The sequence below is a fragment of the Atractosteus spatula genome, chromosome 13 (genome assembly GCF_055471065.1).
Source record: "Atractosteus spatula isolate fAtrSpa1 chromosome 13, fAtrSpa1.hap1, whole genome shotgun sequence".
Lineage (NCBI taxonomy): Eukaryota > Metazoa > Chordata > Actinopteri > Semionotiformes > Lepisosteidae > Atractosteus > Atractosteus spatula.
The window spans coordinates 29,452,318-29,479,966 of NC_142718.1; the positions used below are offsets into that span (position 1 = coordinate 29,452,318).

General features: G+C 41.1%; 1 protein-coding gene across 1 annotated transcript; it reads left to right on the forward strand.

Annotated features, from left to right (window-relative positions):
* The first annotated feature begins 260 nt into the window (after positions 1-260).
* Positions 261-27,322, forward strand: LOC148822053 (CD302 antigen-like). Its single transcript, XM_088929911.1, has 5 exons — positions 261-751; positions 19,580-19,705; positions 23,836-23,946; positions 25,754-25,936; positions 26,489-27,322. Exons 1-5 carry the CDS (start codon positions 667-669, stop codon positions 26,695-26,697), a joined length of 714 nt encoding a protein of 237 aa, XP_088786037.1. The 5' UTR covers positions 261-666; the 3' UTR covers positions 26,698-27,322.
* Positions 27,323-27,649: the final 327 nt, after the last annotated feature.

Sequence of the window (27,649 nt, forward strand, 5' to 3'; positions counted from 1 at the left end):
GTTTAGGTTATACAATTGCTTAAGCACTGGCTAACTTGTCTATTTCAAGTCTAAGCTTGAAAGATGCTATTATAAGGCAATTGTGCTACATTTTTCTGAAAATCTGAAAATGTGGCTTAGTTATCTGTAGAGGCTAACATGCTGGTGATCATATATTTTGATGGTTTAAAATGTATTTATATTCCAGTAGGAGGAGTGGGGGTAAGGCACTTTTGTGGTCGTAATATGCACATATGTTCAGATTTTCAATTCGCTCAGAGAACGCCTCAGTACAATTTAACGGGGCCCGAAAATCTTTATCTTGCAGAGCACAGAGAAAAGTGGCGAAAAAGTGTCTTTTATTACAGATAACTGCTTTCTTTCGTTCACTTCAAGGCTAGTGGCTAGTGGGGCGCTGTGGCAGTATGGAGTAATGCTACTTTTTGTGTTGTTTTATCTACAATATTTAAAGTTCGAGATAATAGTTTGTAAATAAAGTTTCTTAGTTTTCAACCTCCAGTATTACAACAAACGGAACAGTCGCAAAATTAACTCCTATTAATCGGTGCAACAGCTCTGTCGAAAGTTATTTGTGCAAAGTTGTTCATTAATCATATGACTGGTTGACGCCTGAAGATTACGTTTCAAGCGGATGAAAAACTTGGCATTTGTAAAATCTTTAAAAACATGGAGTCTGTAAAGCGGCATAGCTTTTTTCGCTTGTGCTCGAGTGTTATTTTTCTGCTTCTTTGGGATTATTCTGTTGCGGGTGGTAAGTGTGTATTTTTCCTTATTATTTATGAAAGGAACAAAAAAGCTGACGCATATAAACTGCAGATCATTTAAAAAATATAAATATATAAATTGTAATGTTTTAGTCGTGTTTTTATAAATATAATAACACTTATTATTTTTGTACTACCACCTCTGCACTAAATTGTAAATTACAAATTGAAATGCACTCTTCCGACTATATATATTATTTCCACTGTAGTGGTAGGTTTAGCAGTGTAATACATGCACTAAAATGTTGCGTCACTGTGCTGATTAGAACTTGAATTTTAGTTAACTTTGTACTGTGATTTCAGCATGAAAAGTAAAACCTTTATTTTCCAACTATTGTTACAGGCATTTTTAATCATGTTATATCGATTTAACAACACCACATATATTAAGAGCTGTGCCTTTTGCTATTGCTACTTATTAAACTTTTATCGTTGTTTATAATAGTAAAAAGGTTAGAGACGGCCTTGAACAGGGTTAAAGACTAAATTCATTTTTCTTGGTTGCAGTTTTTGACAATTAGTTTGGTTTAGTAAATTAGAAATCAGTAAATTAGTTTGACATTTTTGAGGATTAGTACAGACTCGGTTTTTTATATTTGACAAATCTTGTATTTCTGCATCATTAAGCAGCTAAATGACTAAGGGCAATTTTGGTATTTTCCAGTTTTTGAAACCAATTGAGCTGTATTGGCAGATGCATTCATTACCTGCAGTCAGAACATAAGTATTGAATGCCATTTAAAATAATACTCAACTTAAGAAGAACACTTTTGAGATATTTGAGAAATTGTTACTTTGGCCTCTTTGGAAGAGAAATATGGTACTAAGATTTCTGTTTTCTAAAACTAACAATCAAATTTTGATATCAAAGGGTAGTGTGAATGTTTATTAGTGTCAGTGCACAAAGTACTTAGCTTTAGTCACTTGTTGCTAAGTGCTGTCACCAATATTAGCAATGATATCTGAACGTTTTTGTCCCACAGAGATTAGGAGGTCCCTAATAAAGGCCTTGTATATCATTTGATGGACCCTGCCTGACGGATCTTACTGGACACAACCAAACATTTGCAAAATTATGTCCCACAAATGTTTACACCTGAGATAACAGGGGGTTAGTCTTTTGCTTTATGTTGTTCTTTATGCCTTGAGAGGTTTTGTACCATGTCCTCTGTCATTATGCAAATTTAACAGTCTACAAAATCTGGCCAAATTGTTTTCTCGAGGAAACAACCAAACAACACTTTTCCTACAGATGCAGCCATCCAAAACAAGCGGGGTAAGCTGCAGTACAACGTGGTGGGCGTGTCGCAGTGTACTGCGATTACCATATGCAAATTAGATCCAAATTAGATTATGTTAATAGTATCCGGAATCGCCTTGTAAAACCAGCAGGTGGAGCTGTCACCAGAAAACACCCGGTTTCGAATCCCGATCACTGCTGAGGGACAGTCTTTATTCAATTAAGAATTTAAGTTGTATACTCTTTAGTCTTTTACATTTAAACTGTGCTTTACAGCATGTTAATCATTATACATTAAAAAGTTGGAATATTTTATGAAAGCAAGATTGCTCAGTTGGACAAAAGTACACAACCTACCACCTTTAACACAAATATTTTAATTATGCAGAAATATTTTATGCATCAAAGTCTTTACTGAAGATATCACTAATAGTATAACAGCTTGGACAAGCTGTAAACTCAAAGTATTACCCTGGTCCACATTCTTTGTAATTGTCTTTGTAAACGAAAATACTTTATTTTTTCATTGACAAAAAGTAACACCACAGCATTTAGTTATTCGTTTCCAATCATACAAAGTAAGTCTTGAGAATTTCCGATTCACCATGCCTTTCACATGCTCATAAATTATATTAATTTAGGAACATAAACATATTATGTAAACTGTACTGTTTATAGGAAAATTCCTATACTTTACTCAGCAGCGTCTTAAAAACAGCACCCATGGTGTTCAACCCAATTTTATTTACACAGTAGACTGACACAGTTTTGCATTGTGAATCTGTTTTTCTAAGAAAACATGTCAGTGGGGGAAGGTGGACTTGCCCTTATTCTACTTTGAAAATACCTATGAAACCGGTTTGTTTACAAACAGTATAGACACAGAGAGAGAGACGCGATAACCGCACAGCGCCAGGCGAATGCACAACATTAATGTAGGGCTTTCAGGCTCACGTGGATTTGCGCCCTACGCCCTGCGGTACCGCTGTGTACATACAGTACGAACATGTTGTGATATTTAGAAATATAAAAAATATAATATAATGCCAATGATATTTGATATTTTAGTTTTTCAAAGAAAAGTTTATTTGTTAAAAGAAAAGTGATGGCGACAGCTGGGTTTGAACACTCAACCTTAAATCATAAATCTGTCACTTAACCTATCACACTACCAAAGCAGTCATGTGACAAGCACATATCAATGGAAAGTCTTATACTACTGTTTGGCGCCGGTCTGTGTCTTCTAGGATATAATGCCAGCGATTTTTTGTTAAATTTGGATTTCCAATAACGCCGCAGCAAACTCTTGTTTTTATGTCCACTATAACAGACAATCTCCTTTGCTTTTAACCGAGCGTTTAATAATTTTCTAAAATGAAAATGATTTACTTTATTTCCCTCATGGGATCAATAAAAGTATCTATCATCTATCTAAACTATGGGACAGAATTCTGGGGTCTCCCTATACCAGAGATTACGGTAGGGCTTCAGAATGGTGATTGGCTGACACCATCTGACACCCCTCCGATTGGGGAAAAAAGACGTGCTGAACTGCTCTACATACTGTACCAGGAAGAGGATTTCTTTCTATTCGAAACGTGTATTTTAAAAATTTAATTAAGAAGTAAAAACCTTACAGCGTACACAGATTTCTAAACTGATCAGGAGGAAGAAAAATCACCCGTGTTTCGTGCATAAAAAGTGGTTATTAACTATCGAAACCTGTTTTATTTATTTTATTTTTATTTAGATTAAGAGTTCCCGTCACCCCCATTCCCATTTAAATCACAAACCCGTGTTTAATTAAATGTCTTTTAACGTAAATTGTTATCTTTGTCTTCTGCATAATAATGTTCACCACTCTGTCCAGCAAATTAATAATAAACTTTATTTTATATAGCGTTTTAAAACGAATAAGTAATTAGATTGCTCATAAACCTAATCACTTATTCTACATAAACACAGCGTAATTGCTCTCTGAAAATGCTTTTTCTTTTTATTTAGGCTCAGATTTCAACTATAGATCGTACACTAATTACTAGCAGTAAATACTGATGTTTTGCTCCCTCTTACCACAAAAATATTAAAAATAATGTATTGTAGCTAGGATGAACTTTTTTTCGAACGTGTCTCTACCTGCCGCGACTCGGACACGGAATGGTTAAAGATGGCGACAACTCAGGCACCCAGAGATGGGGGGGCGTCTTTCCGCCTCCATAACTAAAATGCCAAATAGGAGTAGTTTTTAATTCAGTTTGAATTATAACTGTACGTACTGTCTTCGTATTTGGCCAGGGCTTTAAAGAGAGGGCACGCCAAAATTTTTCAGTGCTGTCGTCTGCGCTTTAAAGGTACCCCTGTCGCGGAAGAATTTGACCTCGGAACGTTCACCCAGCGTAATTATTGTTTCATTGCACTTTGACAGATTGTCTTTAAATCAATTGTTGTCAGAATATCCCCACCTCCAAACAAGAACAAAATTGCAACGATTTTATTAACTGGCTGTTTCAGTAACCTAAATATATAGGTTTATATATTTATATATTTAAAGTAATAATTTAACAATATATGTAAATGTTTTAAGATATGTTTATGTTGTGAATGTCTGTAGATTGTATCTTATTTTTAGTTTTTGTTTTGTTTCACTTTAATTTTATAAGGGAATCTTGATTAAAATACTTTTATTTTTTCACAATCTGGTAATGCCAGGCAGAATTCACATTCACTCCAGCCAAATGGCCTTGCAGATCAGATACTGTATCAAGGAACAAAACAATTATCGCGCCCGGCTCCTCAATGGAATCGCTTTAACATGCTAATGCGTTGGTGTAACACTCTGTGTCTACAGTACATTGCGAACAAATCGGTTTCACAGGTATTTTCAACCCCCAACCAATGTTGTTTCATCGGTTGTTATCCTGTAAAGCGCTTTGAGGAGCCACCTTTAAAGGCGCTATATAAAATAAAGTTTTTTATTATTATTATTATTAATATTGATCAGATTTTTCCTCCCAGAACTTGTACATTGTTGTTGTTATCCTGTAAAGTGCTTTGAGAAGCATACTGTCCAGCTTGTCAGGTGCATTCTTTTGTAAAATAATAAGTAGAGCTTTGTCTTATTAGTGCTCCACTTACAGCAACCCAATGTAAATACATTTTGTCTCCAAATCCACCACCACTTGTATGAATCATAGCCCTGCCAAATGATGCAAATTCCGCTGCAATGGTTGTGTGCAGGAATTTTTCAGTATGGCATCTCCATGTTCAAGTAAACACTGCTCTGTGTGCAAATGCAAATGCATTTAAAAAACGTTTTTTTTTAAAAAGCCATCTTTAAAGGCGCTATATAAAATAAAGTTTATTATTATTATTAATATTGATGATATTCTTCCTCCCAGGACTTGTAAAATTGTTGTTATTGTTGTTATCCTGTAAAGCGCTTTGAGAAGCATACTGTCCAGCATATTGTATTTCATTGCACTTTGACAGATCGTCTTATAATCACTTGTTGTTAGAATATCCCCCAAGAGGATATTCCCCCCAAGAGGATATAGAGGATATCCCCCAAGAGGTATCCAGGTAACAGTGAAACGGGCGTACAGTCTGGGGAGATTGCCCGTTTTCCATGTAAATAGTTCCCTGGTTCCGCACCCTTTGGTGTCTCTCTCTCCCTCTGTCTCTCCCTCTGTCTCTCTCTCTCTGTCTCTCTCGGGCCCGCGCTCTTGGCGGGCTTGTCTTGTGTTTCTCTCTCGACTGGGCGCGGGAGTGCTGCTGGCGGGTGGTGACGTAGAAGAAATAAAGCACAGTTTTTAACTCCACAGGTTTGAGTCTCAACGAACCCAAATTCATTACATTGATGTTAAAAGCGGGAGGATGGACAGTGAACGGCCGATGATGTCGGACTCAGAGAAGCGCTGGTTCCCCCAGCAGCCGAGTGACCCCCTAAAGGGCCTTTTGGGGGCGAGCAGCAGCCGCCAGGGGCCGGGACGACCCCTCAGCACCGCCAGTGGCCACAGCCCTTATCAGGGCTACCCCACGGTGACCTACTCAGCGGAAGGGGGGCACTTTCCCGGGTTGCCTCAGGCCATGTGGCAGGAAGGAGACGCCAGACCAGCGGGGTCCAGCCCGCCACCCCTGCTCCAGCCTGCGCCGGTGAGACCGAGCCGTTATAATGGGGAGATCCCATGGCAAATGTTTGAGGCCCAGTTCCAGATGGCAGCCTGGGCAAACGGCTGGTCTCAGGTGGAGATGGTGGGCCACCTTGCCGCCGTGCTGGAGGGGAAGCCCTGCCAGGCGTTGCTGGATGTACCCGGGGACCAGCGGTACAACTACGCGGTGTTGGCGTCGGCCTTCCGGAGGCGTTTTGGCAGGAGAGGGAAGGCGCCGGGACTGCTCCGGGCAAGGTTGGCCCAACGCTGCTGCCTAGCGGGAGAGCCACTGGGTCCAGTCGCTGCAGACGTGGCCTACTTAGCCCGCCAGGGTTACCCTACTCTCCCGGAGGAGGCCCACCAGGAGATAGCACTCCAGGCGTTCCTCTGGGCCCTGGTGCTGACTGAGGTGCAGTGCCACGTGATGCTGGCCGCGCCGATCCTCTTGGAGCAGGCCCTGGCTCTGGCTGAGCAGGCTGATGCCGTATTCGAGGAGACCGGTGGGCACCAATGGAGGGGTGCACGGGGAATCAGATGGGGAGGAGGAGACGGCCAGCGCAGTGATGCTGGGGGAGCGACCTCACCGCTGGAGAGCACCCGCCACCCCCGGCACAGCACCCTGTCCCTCACGCCCAGGTCAAGGCAACCACCCACTTGCTGCAACCAGTCTAACCCCAGGATACAGTCCTCGCGGACTGGGGCAAGGTAGAAGGGGTGTTTCACCCTCGCAGCCCCAAAGTGCACGGTGAGCACCCAAGAGGACCGGCGCGGCCAGGATCACGTGGCGCTGCACCTCAGTCGGCACCAGGGCCCAGAGAAACGCCTGGAGCGCTATCTCCCGGTGGGCATCCGCCACGTCTGCGGCGACTGGACCCAGTGGCTCTCCCATTAGGCAGTAGCGTTGGGCCAACCTTGCCCGGAGCAGTCCCAGCGCCTCCCCTCTCCTGCCAAAAAGCCTCCGGAGGGGCGACGCCAACGCCGCGTAGTTGTACCGCTGGTCCCCGGGTACATCCAGCAACACCTGGCAGGCCTTCCCCTCCAGGACGGCGGTGAGGTGGCCCACCATCTCCACCTGAGACTAGCCGTTTGCCCAGGCCGCCATCTGGAACTGGGCCTCAAACATCTGCCATGGGATCTCCCCATTATAACGGCTGGGTCCTGGCCCCTGCCGGCTGCTGCTCGCCCCCAAAAGGCGCTTTAGGGGGTCACTCGGCTGCTGGGGGAACCAGCGCTTCTCTGAGTCCGACATCATCGGCCGTTCACTGTCCATCCTCCCGCTTCTGACACCAATGTAATGAATTTGGGTTTGTTGAGGACGAACACAAAGACTCAAACCTGTGGAGTTAAAAACTGTGCTTTATTTTTTCTACGTCACCACCCGCCAGCAGCACTTTCCCCCGCCCAGACGAGAGAGAAACACAAGACAAGCCCAACAAGAGCGCGGGCCCGAGAGAGAGACAGAGAGAGAGACAGAGAGAGAGAGACACCAAGGGGTGCGGAACCAGGGAACTATTTACATGGAAAACGGGCAATCTCCCCAGACTGTATGCCCGTTTCACTGTTACCTGGATACCTCTTGGGGGATATCCTCTATATCCTCTTGGGGGGAATATCCTCTTGGGGGATATTCTAACAACAAGTGATTATAAGACGATCTGTCAAAGTGCAATGAAATACAATATGCTGGACAGTATGCTTCTCAAAGCGCTTTACAGGATAACAACAATAACAACAACAATTTTACAAGTCCTGGGAGGAAGAATATCATCAATATTAATAATAATAATAAACTTTATTTTATATAGCGCCTTTAAAGGTGGCTTTTTAAAAAAAAAACGTTTTTTAAATGCATTTGCAATTGTACACAGAGCAGTGTTTACTTGAACATGGAGATGCCATACTGAAAAATTCCTGCACACAACCATTGCAGCGGAATTTGCATCATTTGGCAGGGCTATGATTCATACAAGTGGGTGTGGATTTGGAGACAAAATGTATTTACATTGGGTTGCTGTAAGTGGAGCACTAATAAGACAAAGCTCTACTTATTATTTTACAAAAGAATGCATCTGACAAGCTGGACAGTATGCTTCTCAAAGCGCTTTACAGGATAACAACAACAATGTACAAGTTCTGGGAGGAAAAATATGATCAATATTAATAATAATAATAATAATAAACTTTATTTTATATAGTGCCTTTAAAGGTGGCTCCTCAAAGCGCTTTACAGGTGTAGCGGCGAGGCTTAATAATAAGGCAGAATTAAGTGTTTCTGAGCTTCCCAAATGAGGCCCCATTTCTCTGTTCATCTCTGTGGTGCAGCCACAGAGAGACCATTAGGATGATTTAAGGTTTCCTAGGACAGCTCCCAAAGGGGGATGCACTTAGCTAAGCCTGGCTATCATGATCAATGGTCGTCCATTGGCGCCTTTATGTCTAGGGAGTGCCGGATGGACATCTGGACTGCATTACTAAGTGTCAGAAGTAAGTGACTCATATCTCACCTTGATCAACCAATCAGGGACTGGTAGGGCTGAGTAACCCACGTGGGACTCTGATGCCCATGGAACTTTCAGCCAATCAACGAGCTGAAGTTCCTCCAGGTAAAAACAGGCAACACAGAGAGCCTGTAAGATTCAGATTCAACAAGAGATTCAACGAGATTCAGATTCGGGAGATTCAGTAAGATTCTGGAGAGGATTCTGTGGACTGTTCTAAAGGGAATTCAAAGGAGAATTCCAGGGCAGGACGGCCCAGGAGCAGAAGGCTCCCAAGGGCAGGACATTCTCGCAGCGCGCCTCCTGACCATCCCGAGACTCAGCCCGGACAACCACGGAACGGCCAGTGTGTCCGAGTGCCAGAACTTTCCTTTGTTCTAAGAGTCTAGAGTGGAGGTTGCCAGAGAGTAACCAGCAGCAGGCCTCGTGGACAGGTCAGAACTGTGGACAGCTGAATCACTATTCAGAACTAGCTCTTCATCAGGAACGAACCGGTCCTCTTCCTGACTTGCTGGGATCCACAGTCATCTTTTCTCCTGTGCACAAACTTTGCTAGTTAAAGCCAACACTAACTAGCCGGTCAGTGAGCATCAGCAGCGCACCGTCGCAAGCCGCACAGCACAGCCTGGCACGGAGCCAGAGAGCGCGGATTGGACAGCAACAAGCCTGCAGCTGATTGTTTGTGCCTGCAGGAGATCTGAATCCCCAGAAATTGGATGAGTATTCAACTTCAATGCATTACAGCTCGAGAATTCAATTGTTATCCCAACCAGTTGATATCAATTTAATTCCTAAGAGTTATGTACTTGTTTTGAGTATCTAATGTAGAAGTTATAACCAAGTTCATTTACGAAACGGTCTTAATGAATGATATACTGAACGTATGTCCTCTTGATGTGTAACACTTCGTAACTGATTGAATATATACCTTTTGTATTCTGATAACCCTCTCGATAAGATCTGTTAGGTTTATATGCATATTCTATGTATTAATAAATTTATCCTCGTGTATTAGTACCTGTGTGTGCGTGTTGTTTGAGTTATGTCGCGTGGTTGGATTCTAAAGCCATCAAAAGAATCAACTTTGTGATTTACTGCTACAATTGATAATTGTCTCAGTAAATGCCCAAACCCTACAGAACTGGTGCCTTCAGAGAGCCACTATGATTACATATTTGGCGTCCCTGAACGGCTATGAAACACTACATTTATGGCGTCCCTGGCACGGGCGTGGCAAGACTGAAATGAATCAACCAAGCGGAATAATTCAATATAAAACGCCGCGGGTTTCATTCACGATAATACAGTGTGCTGAAAGCCGAAAGAAAAAGTTCCCCTTGCTCTTTAAGCAGTGCTTGATTGTTTTGTGATCTTTTGCAATCTACCGGTTTGATTGCATACTTGATCTTAAACTGTGATTTCGTACTTAAAAGTAATACTCTTTAAGTTTAACGATGGTTGCTAAAAGGTCTGAATTCGAGTCGCTATTAAGCACTCTCTCTAGCAGCGACAAGTCTGACCACGATCTCCGTCATATCTCCGTCAGCGGAGAAGCTAGGAGAATAAACCTCCATTCTCTGAGAGAGCTAGCGAAGGACATAGAGAGATTTGACCCCGCAGTGTCAGAGAATAATATCGAGAGTTATATTCAAGACCTCAGGTATAACCTGCAGTACCTGCCAAACGCCACAGAACAGGAGAAAGTGTTTCTGGTCAGGAAAACTACCAGCAGAGCTGTACATGAGTGGATGGCTAGGCAGATGAAAGAAGTCTGTAATGACTTTGAACAGCTTTGTCATGCACTTATCGAGGAATACAGTGCGTTTATTGACCCGACTGCCGCGATAGCCGCCGCCCTTAACATTAAGCACGAGAGAGCAGAGTCCCCTCGCGAATATTACGAGAGACTTAGACGAACTTATTTTGCAGGGCGAAATTATGAGGGTTGCGAAGAGAACACACATTTCAAGGGTTTATTCATTGCGAATCTCCACCCGTCAGTCAGAAAGATGATCTTAATGCATACAGATGCACAGACCATGAAAATGACTGATATTAAGAGATTCGCGCAGAAAGCCTGGGAGTATGATGTCCAAAGTCGCTCTGAGCAAAAAGCTGCTAAAGCGACTGTGTTCGCCGTCAGAGCCAGCAGGGTTAATTCCCCCCTGCTCGAAGGAGCACAGGCTCCTGAGCTGGCTAAGCCCCGTTCCAAAGCACTCACACAGGACCGCACCCAGCGTCCTAAGTGCCATGAGAACACCGGGGAAGGGAAAGGGCTAGAAAAGGCTGAACAAAAGGATTCAGTAGCCACCCGCCTGGCCAGGCTTGAACAAGCTTTATTAGGACAGGGACAACCGCTCCCCAAGGCTGCCGGAAGCGTGAATGAGCTGATACTCTCCACTGGAGGAGGCGGAGACCCGCCCCCTCTCACTCCCTCAGTCTATCTGATTGAGCGGAAGGGTTCCTGCCAGGATGAGGTCAGCCACTCCCAAGCGAGTGCTGACTCCACCCCTGAAGTCACAGAGCAGGCAGTAAAACACGGAGGAAAAGCAGGAAGCTTTTACCTCAAGGCTGCCATGGGAGATGTCTTACCCAGTGAGACACTGATTGACACTGAGGTTGAAAGGTGTTTGATGTCACACGGCAAGCTCAAACGGGTTGAAAAAGAAAAGGGCATGCGACTCAGAGAGGAACCTTTGGTGGATCACCAGAAAGGCAAAGTGTGGAAACAGGTCAAGGCTCCTAAGCCTTCTGTACAGAAGGAAAGGGGGGCCAAGAGGCAGACTGTGCTCACACAGTGCCCACCGAACACAGAAGCCTATGTGGAGATTCCCTCTGTTCCCTCTGGACAAGAAATAAAAATATTTTCTTGTTCCCCGGATATACAGGGAAGTCGTGTCCCGGCTGAGGTCACAACAGCCTCCCTGCCACAGGAGCGGTGCTCCAAGCAGCCGCCTGATCCACCAGGTAAAGCACACCCCTTTTACATCCCTAAAGAGGAGCAGATCTCCCCACCTGGCGATGAAAAGGAGCTTTCCCTGTGCACCCTGGCACCCAAGAGGGGTCAGGACCACCACCCTGCAGTGGTGGAAGGGATCCAGATGGCAGGAGAGCAGGTTGGTGATGTAGCCCTCACCCTTAGCCCTGAGAGGTCCTCTATTAGTGAGGATCTGCTTGAGCAGCTGTCACAGGGCCACCGCCAGGTGCCCCTGGTGCAACATTCACAGGTTAGACAGGAGGTCCAGCTGGACGCTGAGACTACTGCGCTGTGGACACACCTGATCCCAGATGCCGATTCCCTCTGCTGTGACCCAGGGAACCTGCAGTCAGGTAACATTATTTCTCACAACTACCAGGTAGTGAGTGAGACTGACCTGATTGTTCCTGCCTCAACGGCAGGGTTGCCAACACACCCAGTCCCCCAGAAGGGACAGGGAATGAAAGCCGAGCCGGTTTTCTTACAGCCACCAGCTCAGTCTGTCAGTCTGAGTCTGACCAACAGTGGTTCAGCCAGACTGGAGCTGGATGGTCAAGTCACCCGCCTGCCAGTGCAGGACATCGCAAAGAGGGGTGTCAGAATCCCCGCCTGCACTGACATGGGCCTGGTGGGTGATAGCGAGTTCGAAGACAGTGAACTAGCTATCCCAGTGCTGGGGCAGCTCCCTGAACCCCTAGCGAGGGAAGGGGGGAGCGAGCAGGTGTCCTACACCCACGCCCAGCGAACGATTGTAAACATGCCAATAGAGGGATTCCTCAATCAGGAAGTGTGCAGGGTGGACCTGAACAGTGAGAATGGGATAACAATCCCAGATCACTCAGGTGCTCCAGATGACCACTCAGCCGAGGGTCAGGTATGCTCCACCGCTGCACTGCCCCCTGCAGGGTTCCTAGAGCACAGGCATGAACAAATCGAAAAAGCAGATGCCCTGGAAAAGGAGGAGCAGCATCAGCAGCTGTGTCAGATCTCCCCAGATTTCCAGGATGTTGGTGCCCAAGATGCCACATGGCATACTGAGAAAGACACCATGTACACGCTGCGCCAGCTTAGAAAGGCAACAGTCACTCAGAAGGAGATGACTGGGATCAGCCACCCGAAAAGACTTTTGGGAAGACTGATTGCTGCCGCCACTGTTGCACGTTTGCTTTTTCTGGTAGGTTTGTGTGCTGCTGGCACTCTCATCCTGACTGCCCCAAGAAGGCAGGTGTCAGAGATACCAGAGGGTAGTGACAGACTGTATCGACAGCATCAAAAGTTGGAAAGCTTAGGGAAAACCCTACAGGCAATTTCCTATGCAACAGGGTTAAACCTTATTCCCCAACCAGTGGACATGATTGTTGGTGTTATACAGTGGGTTTATGCTTGTGTGCAACAGGCCAGAATGTTGACACAAGACCTGTTAAGGGAGCTTAGTGCCACTGTAGCCAGTCTAACCACGGCACAATTCCCAACCCACTTGATTCCACTCTTCTCAGTAGAGGAGTGTGTGACATTAACCCCATCGTTCATAGCTCACCCAGAAGGCAAACCAAGATTGAATTCGGTTCCAAATCTTGAGATGGGTATGGCTACCAAAGCTATCCATTGGCTGTGTCTAAACGATTCACCAATGAAGGGTGTAAAGCTACTAACGAGCAGAGGAAGGTTAATGAACCCCATGAAGAGCAGGTGGGAAGTAAATGGCTGGTCAGCACACCACGTTTAACTGACACTGTGACTTGTGACAGGCATGATGCAGCTACCTAATAAAACAGTTCCTTTAAGTTCCTGAGGAGGCCATAGTACAGCATGGTAACTTAACACTGTACGGTCTAGAACCAGACAACATAAGACCAAACTTGAGGTCATGGATGCCTTCAGGTGCCACACTAAGGAATTGGATAGAAATCCAAGAAACAGTAAGCCCTGAAGAGGTACAGGTAGTTAGTTTGCTTTAATGGAACAAACCTCCAAACCACCCTAGCAGATACCCAACACAGGTGTTGTGGTTTATCGGGGGGCTGGGAACAGGAACTGTTGTTATTGTAACACTACTGCCAGGTAGCTGGATCATGACTGACAGTGTACTCTGAATGATGTACTCTCACATCAAGATGTACTCCGGGTAGCATGAATGAGTCAAAGGTAGCATGACAAAAGAAAGGAAGTGACTTCTCCCCAAATATCTACCACAGAGGTATCAGATATTGACAGTGAACTTCCTGATGTGTAATTCCTAGACTTAGATAATGTCTCCTACCGTGTTTATACATACTCCAGATGTTATTCATCCTGTTTGTATCCAATGCTGGTTCTGGTATGAATTCTCGAGGAGTAATGTGGACATTTAAGATTAATGTTCTAATGGCAAGGGACATCACTTAACTCTGTTTTTGTTTTGAAGGCAACAACGCCTCAGGACCTCGTGACCTTCAAAAAGGGGGGATATGTAGCGGCGAGGCTTAATAATAAGGCAGAATTAAGTGTTTCTGAGCTTCCCAAATGAGGCCCCATTTCTCTGTTCATCTCTGTGGTGCAGCCACAGAGAGACCATTAGGATGATTTAAGGTTTCCTAGGACAGCTCCCAAAGGGGGATGCACTTAGCTAAGCCTGGCTATCATGATCAATGGTCGTCCATTGGCGCCTTTATGTCTAGGGAGTGCCGGATGGACATCTGGACTGCATTACTAAGTGTCAGAAGTAAGTGACTCATATCTCACCTTGATCAACCAATCAGGGACTGGTAGGGCTGAGTAACCCACGTGGGACTCTGATGCCCATGGAACTTTCAGCCAATCAACGAGCTGAAGTTCCTCCAGGTAAAAACAGGCAACACAGAGAGCCTGTAAGATTCAGATTCAACAAGAGATTCAACGAGATTCAGATTCGGGAGATTCAGTAAGATTCTGGAGAGGATTCTGTGGACTGTTCTAAAGGGAATTCAAAGGAGAATTCCAGGGCAGGACGGCCCAGGAGCAGAAGGCTCCCAAGGGCAGGACATTCTCGCAGCGCGCCTCCTGACCATCCCGAGACTCAGCCCGGACAACCACGGAACGGCCAGTGTGTCCGAGTGCCAGAACTTTCCTTTGTTCTAAGAGTCTAGAGTGGAGGTTGCCAGAGAGTAACCAGCAGCAGGCCTCGTGGACAGGTCAGAACTGTGGACAGCTGAATCACTATTCAGAACTAGCTCTTCATCAGGAACGAACCGGTCCTCTTCCTGACTTGCTGGGATCCACAGTCATCTTTTCTCCTGTGCACAAACTTTGCTAGTTAAAGCCAACACTAACTAGCCGGTCAGTGAGCATCAGCAGCGCACCGTCGCAAGCCGCACAGCACAGCCTGGCACGGAGCCAGAGAGCGCGGATTGGACAGCAACAAGCCTGCAGCTGATTGTTTGTGCCTGCAGGAGATCTGAATCCCCAGAAATTGGATGAGTATTCAACTTCAATGCATTACAGCTCGAGAATTCAATTGTTATCCCAACCAGTTGATATCAATTTAATTCCTAAGAGTTATGTACTTGTTTTGAGTATCTAATGTAGAAGTTATAACCAAGTTCATTTACGAAACGGTCTTAATGAATGATATACTGAACGTATGTCCTCTTGATGTGTAACACTTCGTAACTGATTGAATATATACCTTTTGTATTCTGATAACCCTCTCGATAAGATCTGTTAGGTTTATATGCATATTCTATGTATTAATAAATTTATCCTCGTGTATTAGTACCTGTGTGTGCGTGTTGTTTGAGTTATGTCGCGTGGTTGGATTCTAAAGCCATCAAAAGAATCAACTTTGTGATTTACTGCTACAATTGATAATTGTCTCAGTAAATGCCCAAACCCTACAGAACTGGTGCCTTCAGAGAGCCACTATGATTACATATTTGGCGTCCCTGAACGGCTATGAAACACTACACAGGATAACAACCGATGAAACAACATTGGTTGGGGGTTGAATATACCTGTGAAACCGGTTTGTTCACAATGTACTGTAGACACAGAGTGTTACACCAACACATTAGCATGTTAAAGTGATTCCATTGAGGAGCCGGGCGTGATAATTGTTTTGTTCCTTGATACAGTATCTGATCTGCAAGGCCATTTGGCTGCAGCGAATGTGAATTCTGCCTGGCATTACCAGATTGTGAAAAAATAAAAGTATTTTAATCAAGATTCCCTTATAAAATTAAAGTGAAACAAAACAAAAACTAAAATTAAGATACAATCTACAGACATTCACAACATAAACATATCTTAAAACATTTACATATATTATTACTTTATATATATACTTTAGGTTACTGAAACAGCCAGTTAATAAAATCGTTGCAATTTTGTTCTTGTTTGGAGGTGGGGATATTCTGACAACAGTTGATTTAAAGACAATCTGTCAAAGTGCAATGAAACAATAATTATGCTGGGTGAACGTTCCGAGGTCAAATTCTTCCGTGACAGGCGTACCTTTAAAGCGCAGACGACGGCACCGAAAAATTTTGGCGCGCCCTCTCTTTAAAGCCCTGGCCAAATACAAAGACAGTACGTACAGTTATAATTCAAACTGAATTAAAAACTACTCCCGCAGAGAGTGATGAAAACCGCGCAGCGTCAGGCGAATGCACATTAATATGTTGGGCTTTTGGGTTCGGGTGGATTTGCGCCCTACAGTTCAACCTGCGGTACTGCTGTGTACTGTACATACAGTATGAACATGTGTTATTTTGAAATATAAAAAATGTCAATATACTTTAGGAGAAATTGAGTATTGGTGTGTATTTTTTCTTTAAAATACCAATAACAGCAACATACAGTTTACATAATATGTTTATGTTCCTAAATTAATATCGTTTATGAACTTTATGACCTTCGTTATGCTCCTCTGCGTTTTATGCTTAGCTACTAAAATTTCCCTTTCGTGGTAAAATTCCATATAAATATTCAATACTAAGCGGATTTAAATGTGCACAGTAAAGAGATTAAATGATTAAATCTTTTCACTAACGACCATTACACCACATTATCTTCTGTGTCACATTAACATTGGAATGTTTTTTTTACAAGTGTCAAAAGAAGCGATACACAACCTGTCTCCTCTATAACTCTTCAGTTTACAGAGAAATTCCGCCAGAGCCTCACAACATTGTCCAATAATATTCTTCTCGCGTCTAATTTTTAATTAAGCAGGATTTGAGCTACAGACCATAACAGACCAAAAAACAGAATCCACCTGCGATTCGGGTGTTAACAAAACATGTTTACAAAGAAAGTGAAATACAGTAATACTACCAGCTATATAGATACATAGATTTAGAAATTTAGATCCTTAAATTAATATCATGATTAATTTATTTAGATACGTGCTTACACATTCTCGATTATAAAACAGATAATTCCGGTCCAGGAATCTGACTGGCTGACACCCTTCTGAAGCGGTACCATAATCTCTGGTATACGGACGCCCCTAAAATTTGACTTGTTACTGTGTGATAAATTTTAAAGACGTAGATAAAAAAGTTTGGATTCTCATGTATCTGGTACAAGTGTCTTTTAAAACAGTCTTTGTTGTGCTCTTGAGGATCCTTGTGATATTTTGAGCTCTGGTTGAATGATAAGTGTCGCAGTTTAAATAATTTTCGTTGTTAGAAATTATGAAATGCTCTGTTAAAAGCAAGGGAGTTTTTATGTCCGTTATACTAAATGAAAATCCTCGACGAACCAGGGATTGGACAGCTTTTCAGTGCTTGTACAATCGATGGAAATGTTCAAATAAATGTGCTAAAGAAATAAACAAAAAAAGTAATGTATTCCTTTATCATATTGGCTAGCTAATGTCCCGTCCTTGTTAGTTAGATCAACGAAATGCTGTGTTGTTACTTTTTGTCGATGAAAAAATAGTCTTTTCATTTAAAATGACGGTTACAAATAATGTGGACCAGCGTAATACATTGAGTTTACAGCTTGTCCAAGGTCATTCATTATTAATAATATGAGTAATATCTTCGGTAAAGGCTTTGATGCATAAAATATTTCTGCATAATTAAAATATTTATGATAAAGGTAGGTTGTGTACTTTTGCCCAACTGAGCAATCTTGCTTTCATAAAATATACCAACTTTTTAATGACTGATGATTAACATGCTGTAATACACAGTTTAAATTTAAAAGCTCAAATGCTGTACATGAGAGGTTAAGCTTTATTGGCTCCTCCTGGCGGTTTTACAAGGTGATTCCGGATACTTTCCGGTATGACGTCAAATGATGCGATACTGCGTGATACTGCGTTTTGATGCAACACCCCCACCGGGGTATACCGCGAAATACCCCACCCATTTTGAATGGCTGCATCTGTACTGTATCAAAAAACATGCCTACAAATACTGTGTTCAAAAAGTCACCCAAATCACTCCCAACTAGTCAGAAACATTTAAAATACAGTTTCTAAGCAATTTCAATGTTTCTACAGTGAATCTGTTTAAATTTCCAGTATTTTTCTTTTTCTCACCTTCTCCTGAAATGGCACGTAAAATGAGCAAGTCTTGTGTCGTTTGTGGGATAGCATGACAATTACCAGTACAGTATGGCTAAAAGTATAATTGTTTTGGGCATTAAATTCAAGAAGCAGGATAAATTCACATACAGAATGTGTGTTTTCAAGCTTTTGATTTTTGACCCTTTTTGAGCGATACCCGCACGGCTTAAGAAAAATGGCAAAATACGGCCACATTTTTTTCTCGAGGAAACAACCAAACAACAATTTTCCTGCATTTCAAATGCATCCTAAAGCACAGCAAATGCATCAGAAAAGGTCTAGTTCTTATTGAAACCCTAACCCTAACCCTAGGTCGGGCACTTTGGGAACTCACATACTGTATCAAAAACATGTCTACAAATACTGTGTTCGGAAAGTCACCCAAATCACTCCCAACTAGACAGGAACATTTAAAATAATGTTTCTAAGCAATTCAATGTATCTGCAGTGAATCAGTTGTTTAAATTTCCAGTATTTTTCTTTTTCTCACTTTCTCCTGAAATGGCGCAGAAAATGAGCAAGTCTTTTAACCCTAACCCTAGGTCGAGCACTTTGGGAACACATCTACTGTATCAAAAAACTGTATCAAAAAATGGCTAAAAGTATCATTGTTTTCAGCATTAAATGCAAGAAATAGGACAAATTCACATGCAGAATGTGTGTTTTCAATCTTTTGATTTTTGATCATTTTTGAGCGACAGCCTTACAGCTTAAGGGAAGAGAATATCAGTAAGAGCACAAGTGCAACTTGTTCCTTTAGTGTACCTTTGAAGTGCCTTTTGTGGGAACCGTGATAGCTCTTTGTTGTTGTGATTTTGAAAACACCCCACATGACTGAAACTCCACAATGTTATCATTGTGTAATACAGCCTCCTTTTTATGTCTAGCACATTCAGTTCAAAGATGATCAGTACGAGCAAACCTGTGAATATGCCAATGATGTGTGTTCTCAATAGTCACTTCACTGAATGTTGCACATACAGTATACTGCAGATTACATGCATGTCATAATCATTTAAACCCTCTCCTGGCTCAGATTTCAAATTTGCAAAATGCTCATACTCTGGTAATCAGCAATGAATCAGAGCATAGAAAATACTGTCTTTAATGATAAGTGTTTTTAATGTTTCTGTGATTATTTCATTTAATGTTACTAGGTAATTACAACCAGAATACAGGTATTGGAGTCTGCAACACTGAGCGTTTTTTGGTAATATGATATACTATACAATATATATACAGTGGTTCAGGATTGTTTTTTACTGCAGTAAGATGGTCATTTCATCTTCTGAAAACTAAACTGAGTGTAAAAGTGTTTTAAAGTATCATCTGCCATAATATGTTTAAGAATAACCTGGTATACTACAAACCAGAAGAGATACAAAACTGTTAATGCCTGAACTCTGAATTATCTCCACAGATTGCCCTGCAGATGGACACACGTGGGTTCCTTTTGAAAACAGCTGTTATTATTTTGTTCATGGACAAGATGACATTGCAAAGAGCTACACAATTGAAGATGCAAAACATATCTGCAAGGGATATGGTACCATTATTGTTTCACTCTAATACTATAAGACTAGAAGGTTCATTATACAGATGCAGCCATTCAAAGTGCGCGTCACAGACACGTACCGCAGGTGACGTCGCTCAGTATGACGCAAGATGACGCGTGGCACCGCAGTACGTGATTGGTTGACCGACAGGGGCACTCGTGGTCCGTTGGTCTGTCGTAGAAAGACTTACAGTAAAAACGTCTTTGCTGTGCCCGTTGTAGATATTGAATTTTACCACTGAAGGGAAATCTTAGTAGCTGAGCATAAAAAGAATAGGAGCATACTGTAACGCGTGTGAAGGCCATAAACGATATTAATTTTGGAACATAAACATACAGTATATACTGTAGCTGGTCTTGGTACTTTAAAGAAAAAAATACACACCGGTATTCCATTTCTCCCTAAACATTTTAAGCTTTGAAGTCTTTAACTAACATGATACCGGAGTCAACAAGCATACTTTTAGAATTTGATTAAAAGGGAATATAATATGGAATCGCTTATCTAAAGAATTTAATAACGGTATTCGTGTGCTGCGACAGGGCTGTGTAGGGCTTTTTCGCCTGCCTGTTCATGCGAGCTGTCTTCTAGCCGACTGGTCTAGGTGCGTGACTAGCAACTGGGAGGTTGTGTGATCGAATCCAGCTGGTGCCGGACTTTTCTTTTAACAAACATTTCTTCGAAAAAATAGAATAGCGATATTATGGACAATAAATTGACTTTTATATTTCAAAATATCGCAACATGAACGATATTTGCGATATTTTGAACATATCTTCCCTTCTGACAGCGGTTCCTCCTTCTATTGTGTGTGTGTGTGCAACAGAGTAAATTTTTATAGAGAAATGGAGGCTGGACAGTATGCGTTACAATATAAACATTTATATTGATTTAAATCGTGTTCTGATTTAAATCGCAAACGCGTGTTTAATTATGTGTTTTTTAATCATAATCAGGCTAATGCATTTCTACATTTTCTGTATGAACCAGCTTAGAGGTTCATACAGAAAGACAGCTTGTGTTTAAATTGAGTGTAAGGTAATTTATGCTTCTAAAGTCATGGTCAGCATTTATTATTGTACTGTGCTGTAAACTTTTTCTGTGCCTAGTCACATTATTTTATAGCGTTTTTATTGCGTTATTAAATCCGGTGGCGCTGTGTGTTACAGTAGTTTCCTGACTCCCATGTCACATGGTCTGTGATTGAATCCCATAGAACTATGACTTTATTTTTTAACAAACATTTCTTTGAAAAAATGAAACGTTTCCCTTGGTCAGAGATTAAATAAAACCTCACTCGCACCAAACAAATTTATATTTCTAAATATCACAAAATACGTTCATTGTCTTCCAATCGAGTCGAGTTGACATTGGAAGCCTGCCACACCCGGACTGTTAAACCAACGCATTAGCACGTCAAAGCCCATCGAGGGTATTGAGCCAGTATTGGCTTTAGTATTCCCCCCTCTCCCCTCAATTCAATTCAATTCAAGGTGTTTTATTTGCATGACAGATGGGTACAAGCAGTGTTGGGTATGTATATTGTAACGCTTACGGCAGACAGGCACTGTGTAAGAGCCGGCGCACCAGAGCAGCGCACCGAGGGAGCGTCTGCATTTCTAACTTTTAAAATTAGTCAAGCAATATGAAGCATCTCCTTTTACTTAGTGCCTGAGCATAAAAAGAATAGGAGCATACTGCAACGCGTGTGAAGTCCATAAACGATATTAATTTTGGAACTTAAACATACAGTATATGGCTGGTCTCGGTACTTTAAAGAAAACATACACACCAGTATTCCATTTCTCCTAAACATTTTAAGCATCGAAGTCTTTAACTAACGCGATACCGGAGTCAACAAGCATACTTTTAGAATTTGATTAAAAGGGAATATAATATGGAATCGCGTATCTCAAGAAATTAATAACGATATAATTATATTCATGTTGCAAAAGAACTGCAACGGACATAAAAACTCCCTTGCTTTTAACAGAGCGTTCCATAATTTCTAACTACGAAAATGCCAGGTGAAAGGATTTGTAAACATATTTTGTTAAAGCAAGTCAGAACCCATTCAGAGCCTACATTACATTTTAGCGTTTCATTCTGAGCAGAAGACCCTCACACCTGAAGAAGGGGGAGGTGTTTTTCGCTGGAAATCTCGCCTGCTTCTACTTTACAACCGGAGTGCTGGCTGTGACGAATTAAACCGGTATTACAGGTTACAATCACAGACCATGTGACATGGGAGTCAGGAAACTAACACAGCGCCACCAGATTTGATAACGCTATGAAAACGCTATAAAATAATGTGACTAGGCACAGAACAAGTTTACAGCACAGTACAAAAATGCTGACCATGACTTTAGAAGCATAAATTGCCTTACACTCAATTTAAACACAAGCTGTCTTTAGCCCTCTAAGGTGGTTCATACAGAAATGTAGAGATCCAGGCTCAGAACACACAGCTTCATTAGCGAATACATATGCAGGACAACTAGAGAAGACGTTTTACAGAGGATGGATTTTTAGAAACATCCCATCAGTGACATCACTGAAGTCAACTCCTAGGTACTGTAACTGTCGTGTGGATAGTTTCACAAGAATCAGACAAAGGTTTAAGCATCGCTTGTTCTAGATAAAACTGCAAAAAAAACAACAACCCATAATGTACTTCTTTGCGGCTCTGTTTGCCCAAATCATATATTCACAACGTGAAATCTAGAAAATAATATTACGTAACCAAAATCCGCAATATGGAAACAGAACCTGTGTAATTGTTGATAGATGATGTACTCGTAACATTTTTTCAAGACGAACTACAACATTTAAAAAATGACTTGTATGTACTTGATATCTCTAATCAATCCACGGGTCCCAGCACGAAACGAAAGTAAAACGCATACCGTTTCGCGCTTCTTATTAGTTGCTCAAAAGTAATTTGACCGTATGAAATGCATAATATAAACCTAGAAACATATACGTGAGTAGTACTTAAGCACTGTAGTATCGGTGTTAAGACATACCTCTCAAATACTGTAAATCAAGTTAAAAATATCTCAAGATTCTGGTCATAATGAAACCATGTTTCGTGTATGTTTTCTTTAAAGTACCGAGACCAGCCATATACTGTATGTTTATGTTCCAAAATTAATATCGTTTATGGCCTTCACACGCGTTGCAGTATGCTCCTATTGTTTTTATGCTCAGCTACTAAGATTTCCCTTCAGTGGTAAAATTAGATATGAATATTCAATACTTAAACGGGCACAGTTAAGACATTAAATATACATATACATACTGTATACAGTACAGTTTGCATACGGTAATATGTTTATGTCCCTAAATCAATCTCTTTTATGAGCATGTGAAAGGCATGGTGAATCACTGTACTTTGCATGATTGGAAAAAAATGCGTGATTGCGAAATGCTGTGGCGTTACTTTTACAAAGACGGTCAATGAAAAAAAGAATGTGGACCAGGGCAATACTTTGAGTTTACAGCTTGTCCAAGGTCATTTATTATTAATACTATTATTAATATCTTCGTTAAAGACTTTGATGGCTACAGCTCAAACATGAGAGGTTGAGCTTTATTAGCTCCACCTTGCGGAAATTCCGGATACTATTATTTTGCTAGCGGTATTTACCGGTAACTCGCGGTATTTACCGGTAGCTTGCGGTAGACTGCGTACAGCGTACCGGAAAATAATGCGGTATCGCCCGCGCATTTTGAATGGCTGCATCTGTACAGCTGGACATAGTGGGATTTTTAAATGTTTCATAATTAGGCACAATACTCCTCTTATCGTTTAGAGAGAAAACACAGGAAATGTGAAGTCTATTTTATTTCAATCCATATTTAATTTCACATTGGACTGCAATGTGTTTTATACATTTTGTTTACTGGAAGTGCAGCCATATTGAAATGACTTCTTCTAGTTAAATGTAGCCATATGCTATAAAAAATCTAAGAACAATTTTTACATTCTGTTATGAAGAGATTTTACATGGAATTATTTTTCAGGATTAGTTGATTATTTTAAAATTTGCAATATTAACTGAAGAAAACTGAACCTTCTTTTTGGCAATATGTTATTTTCTAAAATTTTACTTGACAGGTCTTCTGAGCATCAGCACTATTGAAGAGAATAATTTCATTGTTAAATACAGCTCCTTCGTGTGGAAAGACCAAATAAATGTGTGGTTGGGCATGTTCTATGATAGTGACAGTAAGTAAAAAAACATTAAATGACATTAATGAAAATTACTATATGAAAAAGTATTAAATGACCTGGAAGGGTTGGTGATAATGCAAGTTATGTGTAATTTACTCACACATTACTTTGTTCAGAAAACTGTTTTAATTTATTTTTATCTAGTTTTTTCAATTCCCTTTCCCTCCCTTATTTGATATGTCCTGGGTTGATTAGAACAAGCAGAACAGGTGACTAGTGGTTCATTTCTGATTTGGTTCTTTTACCATTGAACCTGCCGAGCTACTCAGTTCACCAAGTAGTTTTGTTTTGTTTGGGTTTTTTTTTTCTGGTCTCAGGGGAGGTCTTAGGGATGATTTTGGTAAGGTTGAGGTCAACAAGCATCAGAAAATGGAGTTTTGAAGGAAAAAAAAGTTAATTTCATATCAGCCTATAATTTCTAGATATTGCCTTTGTGCCTTTTCAACTCGTAAAATAATTTTCTTTCGAGGCTTCACAAAATCAGGAAGTTGAATAAGACTTGTGTAAAACAGGAAGTTAATGTTCTTTGGAAAACAAAACTATAGAAAACACAATTTTCATTACGTAAGATCAAGGCCTTCTTACTAAAACTAAGATGGTTGATGTCCTTGTATTCCTGTGTGGATAGTTTTATTTTTTGACTTCCTGAATTTACTTTATTGAAATTGACCTAATTTCTGGGGACCCCTGTGTTCTCTGGGTTTCATTCTAGGTGATTTTATCTGATAACAATTTAAAAAGGTTTTAGGCTCTGGAATTAGTCCCAGAAAAGGAATATCCTACTCAGTCTCGGATAACTTTATCTTTATAATCTTGAACAGTGAAGACTTTGAGGAGACCTGATTCAAGCATTCAGAATGCTTAAGGCTATCTACAGTGTCAATCTATTGAAGGTCTTCAGAATCAACCGTTAAAAAAATGAACCAGAGGACACAAGTGGAAACATAGTAAGGTTATGGGAGTTAAACTACCCTACAAAACTGGCAAAGCTGACACCATGACTTACTTAAAGAAATGCCTATCACTTAGCTATTGGAAACCAAATATGTTAGGTCGAATGAGTGGCCTCTCTCTCTTTGTAACCATTCTTATGTTCACTTAGTTGTCAGTGAAGTATTTGGAAGCTCAGTTGGATCAAAACACACAGACACAGGGCTCCTTCAGGACCACAGCTGAAAGTGCTAGTGCTAAGCCACAAGTAGTACCAATACCCTAAAGGATGGGCAGGTCATTCCTTGCATTCATTATCTACCCGATAGTCACGAGGTACAACAATCTAATTTGTAACAGTACAAAAAATAAAACCAGTTATAAATAGAGTAGTGTTGAACCTAATCTCATGTGCCAGGTCAGATATTACTAAACAAGGTGATATACCCATTACTGTTTTTTTCCCTTATTTTACCTATAGTTTGGAATAAAATAACCTCTATATTTGTGGACCATATGTTTCTTCATAAGTAAAATGCTGTACCATTCTTTTGTTATTGTTGTTTCAAATTTGATATAATAGTGGTGCCTTTACTCCTCATGCATTTGGCAATACCCAAGACGTCGTAAAAGAAAACTGCATTTCTATCTTGGTGAAGAAACTGACAGAGCAGCTGCTTGTTGTTTCCAGATCAATTTCATGAGCTCCTTTTTTTGAGCCTCTGCATTCCTTTATCTTATTCCACGCACCAGATAAACAGGGGATCCAGTGACCTTGTAGGGAGAAAAAACAAAACAACTTAAAAGCACAGTCATCTTTGTAGTGGCTCTTTTATATAGAGTGCACTCATTCCCTTTTTTCTCTGAGCAGGTGATTCTCTGAAGTGGTTTGATAAAACGGATGTAGTTTTAAACAACTGGGACAATAGCTCCACAGCCCTTGCTTTGATTGATGTCTGTGCGGCCTTACACACCAGCTCGGGGAAGTGGGTGAAAGTGAGCTGTGAGGACGACCCTGAACATGGTGTTGTCTGTGAAAGTGCTCAGAGTAACAGTAAGAGTATGCTTTTTGTATTCAGAAATGTCTGGTCCAAGGTTATCGGTGTGTTAACAACACAAGCTCGATTAATAGTTAACATCAAGGCCACTTGTATAACGGGGTTTCTAATCTCCCTAAAATGTTCTGTAAAGTTTTCTGAAAGTGCTTTAAAAGTCTTGCTCAGGAAAGTCAGCATCACAGTTTAGGAAATCTTATTAATTATTAGATTATGTTATTTACCTTGTACAGTATGTGATAAAATAGACAAATTGACTTTCTGGTCTCAAAGTTTTACAGGTACTGTTTTTTCAGAAAATATTTATATCTCACATTTTTACATATATATATAAATGCAGTGGACCAGATTATTTAAGTATAATAAATCACAAATTAAGGCTGAATTAAATTTTTAATAGTTGCCTACAGGCCTTAAGGCCACTGTAAGACTAAGGTAAACAGTTTGTACTGAAGGCTTCCTTTGGCTAAGTGCATAATGTTTGTGGGGTCTACAATGATGACATCCTTTTGAACTGCATCCTTTTTTAAATATTCTTTTGTCCCTTTCAGGTAAAGATAATCGACCTCTGTTCTCGGCACTAGTTATTCTGAGCGTTCTGATCATTATCGGGATATCAGCTGTGGTCTGGTTCTTGCATCAGAAAAATTACTTCAGCTCCACTTCATTTACATCATTTGAGTACCACCCTCCATTTAGATCACCGTCTGGCGATGAGACTTCTTTAGTGGAAGCAGAAGAAAAAGAATACACGGCGTAAATGAACAATCACCCAAGAAGTTGGAAGTCCTTATTAAAAAGGGTTTAATAATTAATCAGCTCTGGAAATTGTTCTTCTGGGAACAGTTAGAACAACCACTACAGGGAAGCAACTCCCTTACACAAGACACACATTTTAGTAGAATTTACGACCACCCATTCCTCATTATTTTGCTCTTTTAGTGAGATATAGTGAGAAACTTTGTGCACAGAATAGGAAGGCTGCTGATGGCTTCTGTTTGTCACACTTGGCTGTGGTTCATGAGTGTTAAGTGACATTATGACTTCCGATGTACAAAAGGAATATTCCTCATTATAACATTGCAGAACTATTTTAACATCTTTTTAAAGCATTTTTTTTCCAAATGCCGTTTGGAATCCCAAGTATCCAATTTATATTTTGATACTCCGCTGTGTTCTGTATCTTTTTAATCACTATGCTGTCAACTGCACTTGTTTATTGTAGTCTGCTGGTCTTTTCTGATTTTGCCTCTCCACCTCAAGCATTTTGTATAAACTGTGCCAAAGAACAAAAAACAGTGATTAGTACCAGTGCAAACTGTTTGTAACACAACGTAGCAAGTCAATGTAAAATTACCTTAAATAAAAATTTCTTTAGGTTGAAATGTTTTCGAATTATAAAGGTTTTTCACTTGCCTTCCTCTATTCTGCATTGCTTTCTCCACCTCATCTGCTTCCGTTTTTTACGGCTTACATTCGTGTGGGGGCTTAATGGAACATTATATTCCTTAAGTATTTCTTAAGGGTTAAAAGGTTTCGCTTTAAAAGCTGTTCAAGATCCCTCCCTTATCTGCATGTCTCTCTCTCCAACCTTCCCTACTTCATTATCTATTACATTGCTAGGAAAGCTGATGCATTACTGTACCTATCTCTTGCACATTTTCTAGTGTTTTCATGGTGGGGTCCGATGAATATTATAACCATAGCCTGAC